At 35.7% G+C, this 22,021-nt stretch overlaps 1 protein-coding gene across 1 annotated transcript in view; it reads left to right on the top strand.

The window, feature by feature from the left end:
- SCN3A (sodium voltage-gated channel alpha subunit 3) overlaps positions 1 to 22,021 on the top strand; it is a 112,172-nt gene that overhangs the window by 14,076 nt on the left and 76,075 nt on the right. Inside the window, exons 2-5 of the mRNA XM_019628147.1 lie at positions 1,178 to 1,372; positions 10,737 to 11,050; positions 16,481 to 16,599; positions 18,072 to 18,161. Of these exons, the coding sequence (XP_019483692.1) occupies positions 10,787 to 11,050; positions 16,481 to 16,599; positions 18,072 to 18,161 (473 nt within the window). The 5' untranslated portion in view covers positions 1,178 to 1,372; positions 10,737 to 10,786. The remainder of the gene's footprint in view (positions 1 to 1,177; positions 1,373 to 10,736; positions 11,051 to 16,480; positions 16,600 to 18,071; positions 18,162 to 22,021) is intronic.

Raw genomic sequence — 22,021 nt, 5'->3', positions numbered from 1 at the left:
GATCACAAAGGCACTTGCACACTTTGCTGAAGTGACTGTAAGTCACTGAGAGCCAATGACAGATTTTCAATAAGGCGAGGAGACATGTTTTGGAAAGGTCACTCTGATGACAAATTCGGGAAAAGATTGATGGTTTAGGAGCGAGTTCTCATCTGGAAACAAAGATTTTAAAAGATCATGTACAAAATTTAAAAAGTGAGATTTAATGGGTTTTTTTTTGTTGTTGCTTGTTTTTATTTATTTTTTTTGTCATAATAAATTATAAAAGGGGATTTACTGGTGAGAATCCATGAGCAGTTTGTTATGGTTGTTAAGTTGGCTTATGGGCATTGTATAAATGAACTGAAGGAAATATTGTTTTAAACACCAATTGCTGATTTTAAAATTACAAATATTGTCCTTTGAAATAATTACTATTGGGTTGCCAGAAAAGTCATGACGTATTTTTTACATGTTTTTCGTTGCAAAAATGCATCATGACTTTGCCCAATAGTTTAACTGGGCTAAGCCATTGCTGACATTGATCTCTGACAGGAATGTGATATCAGATTGTTATATTTTGGTTAATGGCATGCCTTGGTGTAGCCTGCTGGGTTTTCACCTCTGCTTGTCTAAAACTTACTCTTAGTAGTCACAGAATAATGCTTATTGCTCTTATCTTAGTCATACCATCAAATGGGATTTTAGGTGAACAAGAAAAGGAGCTGAAAGGGAACTAGAATAACGACCCACAACACCAAGGTGGACCGCACATTCCACTTGGTCTGCCTCTTTGGTCTTTCTGGCATTTGAAGAAAAGAAACAAAGGGGAAGTAAAGAGGGGAGAGAAGTGAAAGAAGTGGGGGGTGAAGAGCAGGAAGATACTCAGGAGCTCCAGCATGCCCTTCAGAAAGAATACATGAATCAAGCTGCCAACGAAGGAAGGAAAGCCCCGCCCCTGCCCCAGCATCCTGGCAGTGGTTCCTGGCCCCATCCTTCCTTAGCACACCAGGGCACACTGCTTGCAGGGTCAAACAACCTGCTTTGCATCAATCCTGCTTTGCATCAATCCTGCTTTCTCCATTGAGCGCTATAAGTAAACAAAGTGCGAAAACCCAGAACCAGAGCCAGAGCATCCCCTTCAGTCCAAATGCCAAAGATGCCAGACTAACTACACCTGTGTTCCCTTTCTACACAGATCATGGAGCAAGAAAGCTGACGCCAAGCTGCATCCCAGTTCATCAGGGATGAGATATCTGTCAATGACTTGTGGCAGAGTGGCGTACTGGAATAAAAAGACAGAATCTCTTCTAGGGACAGTGTAAGAATAAATGAGATAACTCCCAGAAGTCGCTTGGAGCTGTTCTGGAAAAAGGGGCTGTGATTATCTAAGGTACGTGAACTACTCGTGGGTATAAATTTGTGTTTGTGGAAAGTAAACTGAAATCTCTATTAGCTAACAAGGACAGCTGTATCAGCACAAAAAGAAGGCAGAAAAGTGATTTCCTCTGTCCTCGCTAGTTTGCTCCTCCTAAGGGGTAAACACTTAGAGGCCTGGCAGAGATGACCTCAGGAAGTGGAACGATGCCAAAGGCTATTGATGTAAGAAAGAGCGGCTAATCCAGCTTTATATTTCTTTTTCTTTTAAGAAAGATATTCATCATGTGTATTCAGTAAATAACCTAGGACTGTATTTACTTGAATTTTATTATATTTACTTGTAATTGGATCCATAGCTTACCTGTTTGCATGGAGTAAAGGATATCAAATACATGGTTAGCATTTGGTTGTAAGCTGGCTTCTGGACTGGCCAAATTTTTGAACCAACCAAGGAGTATTTTTTTGTTTGGTATATCAACTGTTGCTAACTAGAAAAGCTGTCTAAAACTGTCTTAGTCAAGAAGGATGCTTATTGAACATAACAAGCAGTGCAAAGGTTGTTTGGGTACAATAACTGAATGATCCATCAAGAGCCCAGGGGTTTACCTGTCTCTGTGATCTGCCACCCTCAGTCTGTCAGCTTGCCCTCTGACTGTCATCTCTTCTGGTTGTAAGTTGACTGACGTAGTGCCATGTATCATATTCTGATGCAGTAAGGTCTGGGGACAGGGAATTCTGTCTCCTTGGTCTCTTTCTTAGGAGTAAAGAAACCTTCTACAGACACCTACTTACTTGGTGGACTTCCCCTCACCTTTCGTTGGCCATAACTGGACCACATACCTACCCTTTAACCCATGATTGGCCAAGGGGCTTGGAGGAGATACCTGGAGTGGAATGGATGTTGGGAAGTTGAACACACAATTTATTTCAGTTTGCAAACATACAGGAGAAAAATTCAGGCACTAATAAAACCAATGATGCTGGTTTGTCTATTAGGATGTTGGCTTAATTGTGGTTATTAGTTAGCACTTGTCTTTCTGAGCTTATAGCTGTCTGGTAAGAACAAAGTCACAGGGAACATCATTTTCTAAAAGCTAATTACTATTTCCAAGATAAAAACTGTTCTGAACATAGAGATGAGCTCATGCTTTCATACTCAGCCATTTTTCCTCAGAGGCATGACATTGAGTCCAGGTAGAGAAAGGCAGACGTAGATTCTCTCACTAAACAACCAGCAAACCATAAATAATACTTATGTGTGGACAATCACGTATTTAGTTAGCAAGAAAGGAACAATGGTACAGAAAGTCTACATTTCATTTGTATCCGGCCCTGGCATAGTGGTGTCTTTTCTCTAGTTTCTTCCTTGATAGGTTTCTTCAGACCAATAGTAATGATGAATTCCTTGACACCACACTGACAGAAAGAGGTACATGATACAGCAGAAGCTAGTCTAGGCTTCCAATTTACCTTTAAATAACTCCAAAGTGTTTAACACACATGTAAATGTGTATCTATTAGATGTGGGTTTTATGTTTTTTATTAATTCATTCCTGCTTTTTTTAGTCATACAACATTACATTACAACAAAGGTGAGGACAATATATCCTCATTTCTTAGGTTGCACCACCCCATTCATAACATGGGGCTCTATACATAGTCATCTCCCAATGAAGTAGCGGGCTTATCCTAATTCTGTTTCAGAAAACATGCACTAAAAATTTCATTTTGCATATTTGGGGCCCACACTTTTTCTCAAACTACTAGGGTTCAAATTCTGGCTCCTTGACCTACTACTTTTGTAAGTTGGACAAGTTATCCAGTTTACCTGAACACAGGTTTTTTTGATTTGTAAAATGGGAATCATGATAGTACCAACCTTTTAAGATTATAAGGATGATTAAGTAAGCTGGTATGCAAAAATTACATGACAGAGTGTCTGAGACACATCAGTCATTCAGCACTTTCATCTATTATTATTTAATCCTCAAAACCATCTAGTTAGATCAGTACACCACCTGGTATTATTTCAAAACTGTTTTGAAATATGGAAAATAATATTTAATTCTGCCTTGGAGAGTGTCCAATGGTCATCATAATGTGCTGAGTGCTCTGTGTATGCCTTCAATAATATATTATGCTCTTCATCACATATGTTGTGTGAGAATATATGGTAAATACTAGACAATCATTAACCCAAACATTAATTAACCTTCATCAATATAAGGGTAGTTAATTGGCCCATCTTGTCTTTTATATGATGCCCTTCCTATTATAGTCTCTTTTGTTAATACCAAGAAAACACAACATCCTTTCCTCATGGACGCAGTCTTTCCCTGACAACTCTCTCTTCTCCTCACCAAGAACTTGAAAATATTTTGTGGATTTTTTTTTCCCCTGATCTATCAAGTTGTATGACACAGAGCAACTTTGCATCCTTGAAGATGGCAAGTTTACAGCTTCTGGCATAATTTTGTTGTGGGAATAGACCAAAACACTGATGCTGTCTGTACAATAAGGAAAGAAAAAGAGAGAGAGAGAGAGAGAGAGAGAGAGAGAGAGAGAGAGAGAGAGAGAGAGAGAGAGAAAGGAGAGACTATTGATACTAACAGGTTATAGACCAATACAATTCGCCAAACTGTCTGCTATTCTGGAAAATTCAACAAAATGAGTATTCATGAGCTATCTGACTAATAATGAAAAACCCAAAAACTTTTGTCTTTGCCTCAGTAATGCCACAGCATATCCTAAATGTTTACCATGCTATTTTTCTCAGATTCTGATTCATTGACAAATATGGCTCATATAGTTTCAAAAGCTTATGTTAGTATCAGTATACAGATATGTGGGCCTAGAAAACTGAATTGAACTATGCAAATCTATTTTTCTGTAGTTATTTATATACAGTCTAGAGATTTAAAATCAAATCACACAATAGTAAGATTCAAGATAGAAATGTCAAGTATAATACGAAAAGTCAGTCAAGAATTCAATGTATGGAAAATGCTTTGTCTCAGAGTAAGAATTTGTATTTGTTAGTAGACATTTCAGTGAAGACTACTTATTACAGTTTCTCTGTGCCTGTTCCGATTTACTTTAAAGGCAGGAAATTGGACGAATGGTCATAGCCAATGTGTGCCTTTTAATTAGCATTTGGGAAATTCCTCTTTTGGCCTTCATGTAACTATTCTGATTTCATTGTATGTGTTCTCTCTCCTTAAAAATGGTAGTCAATTTTTCTTGAGTTCTCTTCACCTTTCCAATTTTTCCCTGGACAATGTAATGCATATTCATAACTTCAGTTTCAATCATTGATTTGTTAACCAATATCTTCCCAGCCCTGATGGCTTTCCTGAGTATTGGACCCATATTTTAACTCCACACCCAGTTGTATCACTGGTATCTCAAACTAAATCAATCCCAAACAGAATTTGCTATTGTACCCTACAAACCTCCACTTCTCTGTTGGATGAATGACAACTTGTGACTTAAATCAGAAATCTGGGAATGAGCTTAACCTCATAACATTCCTTCTTCTCCCCTCATATCAAGTCATCACAAAATCTCATTGATTTCCTCTCCCCTAGTTGCCTTGAATACAGTCGTTTGGCCGTGGTTTGTCTTCTCCCTCATTTATTAATGGCCTGCCATCTTCGGGGTACTGTGCTCACCCTCTAGGTGCATTTTCTCACTTAAGTGTTACATTAACTCTACAAAGTGCATGCTATCCTTGCTATCAGTACCTCCAAATAATGCAGATAATGTGCAAATAGGGAACCCGAAGACTATAAAGGATAAAAAACATGTCCAAGGTCACATTGCTAGAACACAGCATCGGTCAAGGCTTGAATACAGTCCTGATTGCCAAGTCTATGCCCTTAAATAGTAGAGCTTGGGTCAGAATCTCTTGTCCTCTCCCTTAGACTACTGGTATTCATCTGTTTCCTTCTAGGGCAGCTGTTCTTGAAGGGTGCTTTGCAGACAACTGGGGGCTCTGAATCCCTTTCAGGGGGGACTGTGAGGTCTAGATTATTTTCTTAATAATGTCAAGATCCATTTGCCTTTTTTCATTCTTTTGGCATTTGCACTGATGCTGCAAAAGTCATGGGGGCAAAACTGCTAATGGCTTAGCAGGAATCAAGACAATGGCATCAAATTGTAGTAGTTCTTGTTTTCTTCACCACACACTTAATGTAAGAAAAAATGCCAGCTCACGGAAGAAAATCTTTATGAGGCAGTAAATATTGTTCATTTTATTAGCTCTTGAGCCTAAAGAACACGCATTTTTAATATTCTATATGATGAAATGGGAAGAATACATAAAACATTTCTGCTGCATACTGCAGCACCATGATTGTCTCAAGAAAAAGCACTCGTGTGATTTTGTGAGTCAGGAGCTAAATAAGCCACTTTTTTTTTCATGGAACACCATTTTCACTTGAAAGAAGAACTGACAAACTACAGTTACTCATACGCAGGTATTAAGCAGATATTTTCTCAAAAAAGAACAAAGGAAAAGCCTGTCACTTCAGGAAAAGCAAATAACAGCATTTGTTGACAGTGTTAAAACTGGAGCTTTCAAGTGGAAATTGGAATTTTGGAAAACTATTACCTGTCACTGGGAGCTTGACAACCTCCCCAATACATTATGACTTTCTCATCAGATCAATGATGATATTATATTAACAGGTGTGATTTTTGAGTGTTATATAATAAATATATCAAAATTTGGGAAAACTGCATAATAATGTGCCGATATTTTTCAAATGATTCATGCATGATGGTACAGAATCCATGCAAAGGACAAGATTAGTCAAAAGTTCACTGATACAGTTTCATATTCCACATTGACACTAATTTAAGAAACTATCATTTGTAGAGTTTTGGTGGGTACAGAAGAATATTCACAATTGCCTATAAAAGCAATTAAATTAAAATGCTCCTTTTCCAGCTAAATGTGTGTGTGTGTATGTATATATATATGTATATATATATACACACACACACACACACACACACATATATATATATATATATATATATATGAGGATTTTCTGTGTGTACTTCAGTCTAAACAACATATCACTACAGATTGAACTCAGAAGCACATATGAGAATCTAGCTATATTCTATTAAGTGAGACAGTAAAGAGATTTACCCAAATGTAAAACAAATTCATTCTTCTCACTTAATTTTTTTTGTTTGGTTTAATATAGTTATGTTCACTAAACATCTGTTTTATACATAAACATATTAGGGTTTATTATTAAGTTATTTAATTAAAGTTTTTAAATATTCTATTTTAATTTAAATAATGGTAAATATGGGGAGATAAGTCCCCCCATAAACAAAAGTTCTATGAGGTCATTATCATTAATAATTTTAAAATTATAAAAGGATCCTGAAACCAAAACTTTTGAAAACCCTTGCTCTAGGATCATTCCCCTCCTGTCTACACTTCACACTGCCAGCATCTTTCTAATCTTCAATTTAATCATGTCACTCCACAGCCATGGCTTACCTTAGTGGACTGTACAAGACATTTGGTCATCTATATTTATCCTGCCTAACTTTTCAGTCCTTTCTAAGTTTACCACTCCCTCTTGGGCTGGTTGGTCTTCACACATAATAAACTGCTTATAGTTCCTTCAAACTCCCCATGCTCTTTTGTATTTCTGGGTCCATGCACATGCTGTCTTACTTCTTAGAGGTTCTACCTATCCTCCCCAACTACCACCACCACAGCTAGATAGTTGGTCAAATCCCAACCAGTCTAAGAAACCTACCCCAATATCACTTCTTCAGGGAAGCTTCTCTGAAACATCTCTCCCTTCCCTGGGCAAAATAAATTGCTCCCTTTTATGGAGTGCAGACAATAGCCAGCTGTGTATAATTGTATTATCATTATATGTATAAACATCTGTCTCTCCCACTGACCGTCAGCTCCTCAGGGCAGGGACCATGGGTTCCTAGCTCAAGCACAGCTTTGATGCATAGTAGTCCCTCAATGAATGTTTCCTGAATAGATGATCTCAATTCCCTTCCAGGTTTGAAATTCTATAATAAGATATTTTGATTCACAATCTTTTTTACTGATTAGCAGAGGGATGCTTTTGCTTTACTCACACACATGCACACACACACACAGACTCTTTGGTTTTTAATCAAAGAGTTCATCTCAGATCTTTTTTTCTTTGTCCTTGCAAGGACAGCTCTGGAGAAAATTTGGTATATTAAATTTGATGTATTTTAATAAATTATAATGCACATATATTCATTAATAATATATATTCCACACCAATGCATCGGTAGGAATTAATTTTTAAAAGTCTGCTTTAATAGGGATATAAAATTATGTAAGAGCTCTGTATAACAGGCTCACAAAGAACAAGAAAGAAGAGGAAAAATATTAAAATAGAACTTCCAAAGAACTATGAGATGTTTCTAAACAGCAAAGCTGCAGGTGAAGGCGTGAGAAACTCTCCTCATTGTAATCTTTAATGTCTCAGCCTATCCAAATAGTTGCCCTTGCAGAGGAAGAGGAGAAGCTAAGAGCCTGGAACTGGGCTGTCTTCTCAGGATATAAGAGACAATAACATGGGAATCTCAAAAAGACTTCTTTACTTCCTTCTGTCCAAGACTCAAATTCTTTGTTCTAGCCTTGATAAGTGAACATGAAGGTAAAGGATTATTTTAAAATACATTTTCATGATTTTATGACAGTCCTGGTTCCACGTCATCTCAAAGAAATCAGTAATCTTAAAGATTATTGAAAGTATTCCACATTAGATAGTTTTAACCTAATTTCATTTTAAAGATTGGCAATCAGGAGACTCCAATTAAATGAGTAAAATCATTATTTCTTTATGGCAAAGTGTTGCCATATTTATGATAAGGCCCTTCGATAGCACTGAGGTTGAGGAAGGTGAAATGACATGGACAAACTATTATTGGCAGACTCAATACTAACTCAGTCTCTGATTCCAATTGCTACCTATTTTCCATTCCACTGTCAATAAAGAAACCCAAATCATTTCAACTAAATGCTTAAATACAAAAGTAACCTTATTCTTGCCTAAGAAAGCAACCATATTTCACAGAAATTTCTTAAAATGTGTTTGTCCTGCTGTTTCATCTTCACTTAGCACTTGGGAAGAACCATATCCATTCAATTCACGACGGTGATGAGAGACAGATGTATTGAGTTGTCGGAAAAGTCATGGCACATTTTTGCAACGAAAAACGTAGAAAAAATGCGTCATGACTTTTCCGACAACCCAATATTACACACCTCTGGGTATTTAGGGCTTGCAGTTAAGGTCAAGCTCCTTCCACACTCAAAAGTAGAAAAGCTGTGATTATTCCACAAAGCCTAGAGCTCAGTTGACTAATTGGCCATGGAAAATGACATAAAACAGCTGAAAACATTAATTCTATTACTTTGTGCCATTGGCCGTAAATTTAAAAGGCACAAAATAGATAATTGATTGACTTTTGAGTAAAATAGAATAACTGTTCTCAAACCTTCTGATTTATAGTCACATACCGCTTAATGGAGTTCGGAAAAAAAAAAAAAAGCCCTGTCCCACCTCAAATCAGAAGTCCTTTTCTAGAACTAGTAGGGAAAATAATGGTACAGTTTTTTGACAAGTCTGATATTTTATAACTTATTTAGAATATACCTTCATAGTAGCAAGGATATAATAACAATGTCATATTATAAATACAAATTCACTAAAAATATACAGCTATTAAAATCCTTTTTGTCATTGGAACAAAACAGAGAACCAGTAACTCATATAAACTCAAAAACATATAGTAACCTATATAATTTTTCCTCAATTACTATGAGATCTAGAACTTCTCATTGACTGTAAGCTCAGTACATCAGTGCAACAAACTGCTCATAGTCAGAAAGCCATTTAGGGATAAACTACTATGGAGACTAGAATAAGTGCAGGGGTGGAGGCAGGTGGGTGGCTGGGGAGAGGGAAAATGTCACAGATGACTGAAGATACTTTGATGCTATGGTTTCATTTTAGATCGTTCTGAAAGATGACTGATGTACTCATATTTTGTTGTTATTGTTTCTATTTTCTATCTTGATTTTTAAAACGTGGTTTTTGACACAATGCAAAATAACTGTTAACTTATGTTTCAAAATTTATGTAGCTGATTTCCCGTATTTGTGACAGTTCTGTCACACCTCCAGCAGACAGAATTTGTCTGCCTTCCCTGGGAAAGTGAGCAGGGCCACTCCACATGCCTGCCTTTTCTCCTGTCCTCTCTCACCAGCTGGTAGACATGTGAGAATGTGCCCTGGACTCTGCACTTCCCAGCCCATTCCTGAGGCTCCGTGGTCCACTGTGGTCCCAGCAAATAAAGACCTATTTAAAGGAGAGAGGATTGAATTGTGAGGATGCTTGAAACCGCAACAGAAGAAATGGCTGGAGGAATTGAAGATAATTAGATTATGATAATTGACACTAACATAGTGTTTACTAATTCCAGAAACTATTCTAGACACTTAATGTAAATTAATTCACTTATTGTAAGGATAAGGTCCTTACAATGACCTGGGAGGTCAGTTTTCATATTATCCCATTTTGTAGATGAAGACTGAAGCACTGAGGAGCTACATTTTGCAAAGTCACATAGCTCCGACATGGCAGAGCCAGGGTTTAGAGGGAATCTAGCTCCAGAGCACAGTCCATGCTTTTAACCACCACACCAAATGAAAGATTCAGGAAGAATATGAAAATTGCCTTGAAATAGTTGAAGAGCAGTAAGCTTTTTGCTGTGCCTCAAAACATGCCTCAGAAGGATCCAAAGCGAAAAGCTAAAAAGAAACCGAGTTTTGACTTCCCTGTCGCTGCTGGTGGTCAGACCTTGTCTGGAGAACAAGTGGTCAATGATGCCAACAAGCAAAACAGCGGTTGGGTTAAGCAAAACTTCTTTCCTATCCTGAGATTTTATGAGTCAGGGCTATACTATTGCATTCTCACCAGTATTTCTTTATTTGGAGTGTTTGTAAGATGTGATAAAAAGAGGGGAGAGAGTATTAAGTACTTTATTGACAAGCATCACTGGCATTCCTCTTTTACCAAAAGGATACTAAGTATATTTTGGCTCAAAGGTCTCAGAACAGACTTGTGATAGAGTTGTAAATTTGGCTTATTGAAAATTAGATTGAATGATGACGTTTCCAAGTTAAAATTTGTAATGCAGCACAAAAAGCACTACTTTATGTTTATACTTTTAAAAACTCACTACAAGAAATATTAAATAACATCCTGGTTGATTTTCTTAATCCCTTTCCTTCACTTTCTTTCCTCTCTCTCATGCGTGTTATTTTTTTTATTTTATTTTTTTGGTAGGCAATTCTTATGCAAAAAGCTAAACGTAATTAAATGTGCAGGATGAAAAGATGGCACAGGCACTGCTGGTACCCCCGGGACCTGAAAGCTTCCGCCTTTTTACTAGAGAATCTCTTGCTGCTATCGAAAAACATGCTGCAGAAGAGAAAGCCAAGAAGCCCAAGAAAGAACAAGACAATGATGACGAGAACAAACCAAAGCCAAATAGTGACCTGGAAGCTGGAAAAAACCTTCCATTTATTTATGGAGACATCCCTCCAGAGATGGTGTCGGAGCCCCTGGAGGACCTGGACACGTACTATATCAATAAGAAAGTGAGTGTGGATTTTACACTTCTGAAAGTTGAGTTATACTTCCAAAGTTAAGTATTTAACTACTTAACTTCAATATACTTTTCTCAGGCTCATATACATATTGCATCATCATTTAAAGATTTTATAGAATAATAAATAGAAACATTATCTGAAATGAAGTCAAAATTTGGCTACAGTGAAGAGATATGAAGAGATGAACCATTCCAACAATTTCACAGTAACTGAAATAGCCACAATTAAAACTGACTTCAACAAAGCAAAACATCTGTTATCGCTGACATATTTAAGCACATGGTACACAATAGAATCATAGCCAGGCAGGAGAAGACTTTAGGGCTGATATACTTCTTAATTTTTAGTTCTTACACGGCTTGGGTTTCTTCATAACACATTTGTATTCTAGAGAGCAATAATCTTTTACTTAGAATGCTCCTAGAGGAAAATGACACATTGAGAAGCACGTTCACCCAGAGATGCATTTTTTTTTTTGGTCCACTAATGTGAAATACGATTTGGAGCGCCTCTGACCTTACTTCATTTGTGACAGGCTAGATTTGGAACACCTACATATTGTTAAAACATCACAAGGTGATAAACAGTTATCACTGTGCCTTCCTAGTGCTAGAATAACCACAATTTTGTCAGAATTAGTTATTTTTTTAAGTTAAACAAGCTGTGTAATATTTTATAGGATATATATATATATATATATATATATATATATAAATGATAGATTCTATGCTTTCTAATTGAGTCTCTCAGATTCATAAGCATAAAAACAGGTTTATGTAGAAATAAAGATAAATCAATATCACCATGAGTTGATGGGTTATGGATTAAAGCTGTTGAACGCCTTTATTAGTCAAAGGCAGCCATTTTATAAGAAATGGCTAATGAAACTGCATTGTTTAAGCATTATACAATTTAACCTTATAAGATAAGTAATGGCTAAAGAAACTGATAATCAACCATTCAGACATGGAACTATCCCCATTGCTCAAAAAGAGTGCTTCCCAAACTTGCATGTGCATACTTACCACCTGGGGCTATTGTTAAAATACAGATTCTGTCTCACTCTGGGTGGTGAACACACAATGTGATATCTAGATGCTGTATTACAGAATTGTATACTTGAAACCCATGTAATTTTACTAACCATTGTCATCCCAATAAATTTTAACTAAAAAAATACAATGAAGTACAGATTCTGGTTTCATAGATTTGGGGTATGGCCAGAGAGCCTGCATTTCTCACAGCTCCCGAGTGAGACTCGTGCTGCTAGTATATGGGGCCACACTTTGAGTAGCAAGCTTTAAAATGTTTTTTTTTAAGCTATAAAACAAAATTAAATAGTTAAACAGGCCCTTTCTTTTTCCTCTTAAACTAGTTTCATGAAAGGTGGCATTTAGTATATATTTCTAAAAATGATTTATTCCAGCACTTTACTATAGAATTGAGGAAGAAAATGTTGATGTTTAGTTGCTGTATTATGACACACAATGATGACAGTGAGACATCCCCCAAGAAACTCGAAGGTGATTCTCCTCTGAAAACTATTGATTTAAAGTATGTATTTGCAAAGATACCTGCAAGAGATAGGGTATCACTTACTCTGACATGACCAAACGTGTTTGCTACTTAAAGAAAGGAAGTATTTTTACGTAAGGGAATTAGTAAGATTGGGTGGGGGAGAATAATAAAGAGATAAACATTAGCAATTGCCAAGGGAGACAGATCTTTAGTAGTAGCCCTGAAGGCATTTTCCTCCAAAATTGAAGGATGATGCTTCATTATAGAGGGACTACATTGGACTACCTAACAGAGGTGTTGTAAAATATTCTGAATCATTTAAGTCAGATTGTTTTCACTCCAACCTCAGCAAAGAACCTTCTTACTGTAATTTGTCTCCCCATAGATCTGCTTAAAAGGAAAGATTGTGCTAGTTACACCATTGCAATTATTTCAGTCCATGCGACAGCACTATGCCTCATTGTAAATAAATAGATTGGCATTCTGATTTTATAGGCCAGGCTTTCAAGCTTGGTTGATGAGAGCCTGCCGCTTGGAAACAGAATCGTTCCGTGTGTGCTAACAAAGCCAGTTTTTATTGCCTCCCTGCCTGAGAACGAGGCTTGGACCTTGATTTATTCATACTGGCTCTGACCAACCTTGAGAGACATCTAGACTGTTTACTCATTAATACTGGCTGCGCTGCTTTCCTTTATGAAATGTCTATAAAGATGAAGATCGAGGTGGTATTGAAGAAAAAGGTACTTTGTTATCCTTAGGATAGTAGGAGCTAATGTAAGAAGCTAACGGAGAAGTTCTGGAATTCAAAAATGTGGTATGATGCTGATGTTAATTATGAAATAATGTAGATGAAAGGCATTTTAAAACTGTCAAGTATTATGTAACTGTTTGTTAAAGATACAGTTCCATATCTAATTTAATCGGATGAGCAACATCACAATGTATTTTAATGGCATTTAAGTTGACCAGGTAGTAAGAACAGTGACAGTGATAATAATCACCGACAGTTGTTGTGAACATCCTTTGTCAGGCACTGTTGGGTATAACTCAAAGATAGCTCATTCACTACTCAAAGAACCAGTGAGCCAGGTACTATGTTAGCCTCGTTTTACAGATAAGGAAGTGAAGCCCAAAAAGGTTAAGTAACTTTCCCAAGATCACACTTCATAAATAGTGGACTCAGGATTTGAACCCAGGCAGGCAGGCTCCAGACCCAGAGCTCTTAACCACTAAGTAAAACTATGCATGGTGTTTATTAATATAATGAAATAAAATGTTAAAAAGATGGTTGTATAATTTTTTTGAATTCTCATATATGTATGTGGTCCTATTCAGAGATAGAAAGCTCTTTTTGCCTCAAGTACTAAAATTTTTAGTAAACCTTTGTAAGATGTTCATTTACCTGGGAAACAGAAGCAAGCGGCATTCCAGAGTGGACAATAACAGTTTAACATACTTCCAGCTATAATATTCATCACCATAGTAACAATATATAGTAATATACTATATATTGTTTAGTAACAATATACAGTACTATATTTTTTTAAGTCATATCATTACTTATTACTACTTGAAGACCAGATTTTGTTATTGACACTAATTATCCCTCCTCCATTTATCTGTCATTCTCTCAAGTATTTCACTTTAGGTACATCTCTCAATAACAGCAGAGCCCCAAATTTCAAATGCCTTTCTTATAATTCTTTCATTATACAGGGCATTAGTATTTTATTCTTCATTTCTCAGAACTCAAGGTTTTCTTTGTGTCAGTTTTTGCTCTCCAGAAATACACTGGCATTTTGTTCTTAAGGCCTGCTAATTCAATGAGGCTGTAAATTCAATGAAGATGTCCTCCGAATGCCATTGTTAATCCCATTAGTTTCCCACAGGCTAACCTTGCAGGAGCAGCAGAAGATTCCATGTTGAAAGGGACAGTTCATTTCTGTTCACTCTGTTATTGGAGATTTTTCAAAATAAAAGTCTTCTCATGTTACAAGTGGCAATTGCTTTTTCAGGGAAATTGTTTCAAAAACACATATGTAAATATGCCATAAATTATAGTGAACTTCACATGTGACTGCTATAATTGAATGCATAATGGATTTAGATGGTTTGGCTATATCAAATGAACTAATCCTGTGAATTCAAGAAGATTCTTTAATGTGTTTGTGCTTCAAGGGCAATCTTCCCAATACCCACTGTCCCCTGTGGTAACCCCAGTGCTACTAAAGAACAGTTTAGTTGCCTTCATCATAGAATTGTTCAAATTTAGAGTGTGCAGCTCATGGGAAATTGTTGGGTAGGTATTGGTTGGCTCCATGGTCTTGCATATGAAAAAGCGATGTACAGAGAAATAGTTTTCTCTGAGTATTTCTCTGACTTTTATACTCATAACATAAGTATTTCTGACTACCTATTCAAACAGAACATGTCAGTAAACATGACTGTATGGCATATAGCTCTTAGTTAAAAGGTAAACACATATTATTAAGTAAATGGATATATAGATGTCTTAATGGTAAATGGCATTTTAAAAGTAAATCCACATTACATGCTTAAAACAAGTATTTATTTGCAAATCACACTATTAAATACTGTGAAAGAAAAAAAGTGAAGAAAAAGTAGATTGCAGACTCTTTATGCTTAGTGGTTTATAACAATTTCTAACCTAGTCTTCAATGGAATGAACCCTACATGTAGATTGCTACTTGCCTGTAATTACAAGCAACATGCCAACGTATGCAAGTTAATATGCCAAGACTTAACTGGGAAAAGAAAACAATTAGGGAGTGATCGGAACGCAGTGTGATTTATCTGGAAAGACATGATGGAGGAGGTGATTTTAATAGCTGAGGATATTCCCAGAGAGTAAGGGTTTTCAACCCTGAGTATTAGAATAACCTGGGGAAAATTTTAAACCTAACTATGGCTTTGCCCAACCCCCAGAATATTATCAAGTTTAAAATCACCCCAGGAGAGTCTAACATGCAGACAGGGCTAAGAACCTTTGATATAATAAGTCACTGTAGGTGGGACCTTATTGCCAGGTCTGTTATTGACGTGAAAAGGGGAGGAGTTTGCATAGATGACCTCTCCAGCTCCTCCTTCCGCTAGAATTCCATGACACTCATTTTCAGTCAGAGGGAGAAGTTGACAGGTTGTGAGTGGGATTGACAAATGGGTTGAATTGGGTGGAGCAGATGCCTTGGTGGGAAAAAAAAATAAAAGATGATCCTAGAGAGATGTGGTAGGTAATCACTGGGTAGCATAGCTTAAACGCTAAATTGATGATTACAGGTTTCAGATTATGGGATTTTTGCCATGGAATGCCCTTTGAAATGATGTATTTCAGGTTAATTTTCAATGCAGCTGTCCCTTCTCAGTGTTACCAGCTGATCTATAGAATCAGCATAACCAGGTTATTCAGCCTGTTGGAACATTTTAAAGTAGGACAACTACCACAGAGAAAATAGAGAGCCTTCATAAACATTGGAGTTAAAAGACTTTGTGTATTTAAAATGTTTATAAAATATTATTTTAATAGCAACATGTACAGAATAAACTGAAAAGTTACCAAAGCTGGAGACAGATGGTGAGCTTTAAATAGAATTGGAGTCTGTAGTTACCTTGTAACTTGGTAAAAATGTTGTGTATGATATTAATTTATATCAGGAAGCTGAAACCTTAGACAGATTAGATAATAGTAAGTCATATTTTTATTTATAGATATGTTAATTCAAGGGACAAACATCTAACATGTTTATGGTATGATATACCAACTGGTTTAAACAAAGAAGTTTGAACAAAAAAAAATCAGGTAAAAAGTTATTCATGTGTATAAGCTTTTCAAATAAACCTCATGTCTAAAGTACTAATTTTTTTTCTCATTTTCTTTTTCAGACTTTTATAGTATTGAATAAAGGGAAGGCAATTTTCCGATTCAGTGCCACCTCTGCCTTGTATATTTTAACTCCGCTCAACCCTGTTAGAAAAATTGCTATTAAGATTTTGGTACATTCATATCCTTTTCATGTAAACTGTCTAAATGTTGCTTCTAGTGGTTGATTTTATACAAAATATCATTCTTTCTTTTAAAATATATATAAAATTTCTTTTAGATTAATGGTAATGTTGCTGTTTAACTTGTTCTTATTCTCTGCTACTTATAACAAAATTATTATAGAATCACTATTCTATTTATAGAATATTATAGGATGACTATTGTATTATAGAATGATACTAGAAGTAAAAATGCAACTATGATAGTAAATATGTAAATGAAACACAGCTTATAGTAGGAACAGCAGCAAAGCTTCACATTTTTATTAACCTCAATTAGACCATATATAACCATTGCTAAAGAAATATAGTATTATTATCTACATTACTAAATGTTCAAACTTTTTTGCCTTAATTGGTTCTGTATCTTCAGCACCTGGGTCCATCTTTCCTTTCTTCCTTCTTTCCTTCCTTCCTTTCCTTCTTTCCTTCTTTTCTGCCTTCAGGAAATATTTATTAAACTACTATGTACATATGTATCTAATTGATAATATACATATGTAAAAATCATTAAACTTAAAACTAGTTATAATGATCATCAAAAAGTATATGGAAAATGACAGAAAAGGTGTGAATTTCAAGATAATTCTCAAATAAATAATGACAGAATAGAAGGTGATCTTCTGAGGAAGTGTTCAAGAATGGGCATTTTATATAGGCAGATTCAAAATAGGCTTATATAAAAACAAAAAGAGAGACAAAAGACTGGTTATCCTAGAGATAGGGCAAATAGAATGATACTCTTTTGAGATACATTTGAATTCTCTCCTTCAATGGTTTGATATTGGAAAGTATTCATATTTTCAAATAAAAGATTTACCTCAAAATAATCTTAAGCTTTCTTAAAGTGAAGTCTGGACTGAGATCCTACAGCAAAATTATTTCACTAATTCTCAGGAAGATTTCAAAATTGTTTTTATCTGTTTAGTCACTATCAGGCCACCAGAGTACCTCATTACAGTGGAATACTTAATGAGTACTTAATCAGTGTAACCCTTGAATCCACCAGGCTATCCATTCTCGGGCTTTTTATTTTGTGTTCATTAACAGTTTTTCAGTCAGTGAATATTTTAAATTATATCTGAGATACCAACTTTTACACTTGTATTATTCTGTAAATTTACTAAAGAATGTTAATTTCCCCTTGCAGTGCAATTTCATGAAACTCATTGGAATACAAAATTCCCATTTACTTCAAATAGAGATCTCTTTCTATTAAATTCAGTTTTGTGAGGAAAGAATGTAAAATGAAAAAAGAGTGGACCAAGAATATATGACAGATTTTGAAGTTCCTTATTATTTTTGCCATTGTTTTAAAACAAATAAGATTAATTTCACAGATAATTTGTGTTGGTAATTTTTTTATGTGTGTGTTGGGTCATTTGTAAATGGCCTTGATAATGTACTAGCATTTATTCCTTAACTAATCTACTTTATTCAGCATGCTTATCATGTGCACTATTTTGACCAACTGTGTATTTATGACCTTGAGTAACCCTCCAGACTGGACAAAGAATGTAGAGTAAGTAAGAATGACGTCTTGCAATGAGAAATGCACACTCAAATTTTCTAGCAATCTCCTTATGGTATGGTCTGACTTATGGTTTTCACTTTTTGAATTCAGGCTATCCACTTCTATGAAAAAGTTGTTTTCATAATATGAAAGAAGACAAGGGAAGTTCTTTGGGGGGTGGGTGGGGATTTCTTCTATGAGGCAAGTGTATTTTTCCAACAGATTCAAGATAGTATCTATTTAAGAAAGGCTATAAATAGTATACACTAGCTGGTAAACTAAACCAAGCATTTAGCATAAAAGTTAATATTCAATCACAGTTATGTATTTTAGATAAAAAACAATGACCATTAGAGTAATTTGATGAATAAAATTATTTTATTCTAGTATATTCTATTATTGTTATATTCTGATGAAATAGGTTTAGGTGTTTAGCTCTATATTATTACAGTAGGCATTTTGGTTATATGTTATATTTAGGAAAAATAAATTTAGGTATTTAAGTTACTTAGATGTTTGGTTATATTTAGACATATAGTTTATTTAGACAGGGCATGTGTGCTAAAACACCACAGATGTGTTCCATAAAAGAAATAAAACATCTTTGAAAAATCATGTTCAAAAAATAACAAGGCTTAAGGGAAAAGCATCATAAAGGGAAGATCTCTCAAAATTTATGAAACTTTGTAATTAGAACACTAATTAAAACAATAATAATCCCAATAAAAAGATCCTGGTCCAGGTAAATCTCTCTAGACATTTGTACCTAAAATCATGGCTGGCAATTCCTTTGCAATCTCAGTCCCTGGGCTTCAGCCTTTTTCCCTTGATATGGAAACCCTAGAATGTCATCATGATAAAACATTTGATTCAATATTTTAATACAGAGGCACCATAGTTCTTGGGCATGTTAAACTAGCCCCTGTTTACACTAAAGAAGGCACGTCTGTCAATTTTCCACTTTAGTATTAAGGTCTTCTTTCATTGCTAATGATAATCTAAAGTGTGGGAAAAAGACACCCCTGATTGTTTCAAAACTATAACTGTATATACCAGAGAAAACTGTGCATTAACTAACACAATTTCTGTATTATAAAATTATTCTCTAATTTATCAGTCATATATGAGGTTATTCATGATAAAGAAACATGTGGGGGTTTGTGTGTGTGTGTGTGTGTGTGTGTGTGTGTGTGTGTGTGTGAAACAGGGGGTTGTTTAGGTTTTATGGGCTGTTTATGTATAGTATAGTACAATAATTAGGCATTTTGTTTAGTGAAAAAAAATTTAGTGTGATCTTTTTATTGTTATATTTTTAAATGTAACGTCTGATGGGAGATAAGTCATGATAAATACTGCCACTTTCATTTCTAAGAATTTTTATAGATTTCTAGGAACATTTATTGCACCATCCTAAGCTATCATTTGCCAGTGATTTTGAAGATTTTTTTGTTTAATAGTAGCTTGGAAATGCTCCCTAGAAATCATGTCAGTAAAGAATCCAGTGCTTATATTGAAGCAAGCCATTTAACAAAATTCTCAGTTACCACTTATGATTTGGAGGTTAACAAATAGACACACCTATATAAAACTATTCTGTATGTACTTTTCCCAACAAAAATTATTGTAGCATTTAATTATGTATACTTATCTCTCATTTGTGTATCATTTTTAAAAGATAGGTAAAGGGGATACCTGAACATTATTACTTGAATTTGCAGGTCTCTCTGTGTAAAGTCATTTTTAGAGTTGACTATATCGATTATGAAAATAGTCATAGCCTTGCAAAAGTTTTTGACCTACATCTTTCATTTGGGAAACTTTTCACAAGGCTCCTGATCAATTATCTCTAGTCACTTGACAGCAAGGCAGCAAGAAAGCAAGCAAACTATTAATGGTTACAGAAAAAAACAAAACAAACAAACAAACAAACAAACAAAAACACCCAAAATCCAATGAAAAGAAGACTCAGTTTGTTACCCTGCAAAAGGTCCGGCTGCTACCTGCAGAAAAGCCAGAACTCGAGAGGCGGAGTTGGTGGAAAGGAAAGCAGGTTTTATTCCAAAATGCCAGCATTAAGGGAAGACAGTGGACTTCCTGTCACAAAAACTGCCTTCCTGCTTTTAATATCATTGAAAGGTTTTATAGACACACAAGGATGGGTAGAATAAAGGAAGGAGAATCTGGCCAGGCAACTTCAGGAAAAAGCACTTCCTAGAGGCTGGTCTGCCCCTTGGTCAGGAACGAACCTCATACAGATGCCAAAAAACCCTCTCAAGTTACTGGGCCAGGTGTGCATACTGGTCCAAAGTAAACAGAACCATTGGGACTGGTATGCGTAGTAAATGTACAGTCATCGAGGTTTGGTGGAAGGGGAGGGAAGAAAAGAAAGGAAAAAAAACTTTCGAAAAGTCCCAAGCCAAACCACTGTCAAATCAAATTACACCAGAAGTTTAAATTTCAAGAATAGAAGCTATAGGGTCACCGTTACAAGTTCACACATGAACACAGAAGTCATGGAGAGCAGAAACAGTCCCTATACAAAGAGGCGGCATACACAGATATGGCCTAAGGACCAAATTGTATAGTGCAGTTCACAGTATATAAGGCAAGGCACTTCCATAGACATAATTACAGGGGAAAAAAAAAACACAAAACCTCATGACAGGGACACAATCAACAGGATGATTAGGCGCCTAGTGGGCACAGAGCCAAGAAAGATCCGGTCTTGATTCTCACTTACCTGTTCAAATTAAGTTTGCTAATAGGCACTTCTGAACACCTGTTCTGTACAAAGCTCTGTCTCAGATGTTAAGCTCTAGGATTCTCTTCCTTGCATAGCTATCTACACTCACCACACACTCCAAAAGTCCTAACAACGTGTCTTCCTTTTGCAAAAAAAAAAAGAAAACAAAAAAGAATAGAAGTGGGGCCTTTAATCTTATTCCTAGTAACTCTGCAGATTACTTAGAATTGTATAAGCATTGACCATAGGACACTAACAATTGATATGATCAATAGAACATAATGTGAGCTGGCTCTTATGGCCTTTTTCAAGGCCAGCTATCTCTCCAAATGTCGCGGTGATTATGTGTAATACAAAGCCCCAAGCTAAAACACAAGTAAACATAAGCTTGACATTGTAAATTATATCTATAGCTACTTCCTAAGAAGTAAAGATAGCAATTATACATATTCCTTATGAAATCAACTGAATTGATTAAAAAGGAGAAGGAATATTCTTAGGAAACCTAGGTGTGAAGATTTCTCCACACGTTTTCCTCTGAGTTCTTTGTTTCTCATGTGAAAAAAAAATCTTCTACTGAAAATAATGCAAAAATAGCACTCCTAAATTTTTTCATATATAAAATTCCAGTAGGCTGGAAAATATAATGAATTTTAATAAGAGTAAATCATATCTTTGTGGCTTGAGTGAAATAATCTGAAGAATAAACTTAAATTGTACTTTTAAAAAGAACATAGTGTTGAAAATCAAGTACTTCAACTATTTTTGGAAGAAACAGAAATAACCTACATTGTCAACACTCAAAGGAAGGACTGGAAATGCGCTACTATATCAAACAGCAAACAGAAAGTCTTTCACCAGTTTGGAGGCTGGGAATTTTAATTTGAGCATGTTTGAATGATTCGGTCCAACTACGAAGAGATAGTAGCTCATGCAAGGTTAGTTTCAGGAATTTTGCTTCTCCCTGAATTTTGGTAATTGTGTACACGCACCTACACACACACACACACACACACACACACACACACACACACACACACTAGGTGCTCCAAAAAAATGTATATAAGTGGACACTTTGGTCAACGTTGCTCAAGCAGTAGTTCGCCGTAATCAGAAGTGTCTGGAC

Source organism: Hipposideros armiger, unplaced genomic scaffold, assembly GCF_001890085.2.
Source record: "Hipposideros armiger isolate ML-2016 unplaced genomic scaffold, ASM189008v1 scaffold_751, whole genome shotgun sequence".
Classification (NCBI taxonomy): Eukaryota; Metazoa; Chordata; class Mammalia; order Chiroptera; family Hipposideridae; genus Hipposideros; species Hipposideros armiger.
Note: the sequence above shows the minus strand (reverse complement) of the source record. Positions and strands in the feature narration are given on the sequence as shown.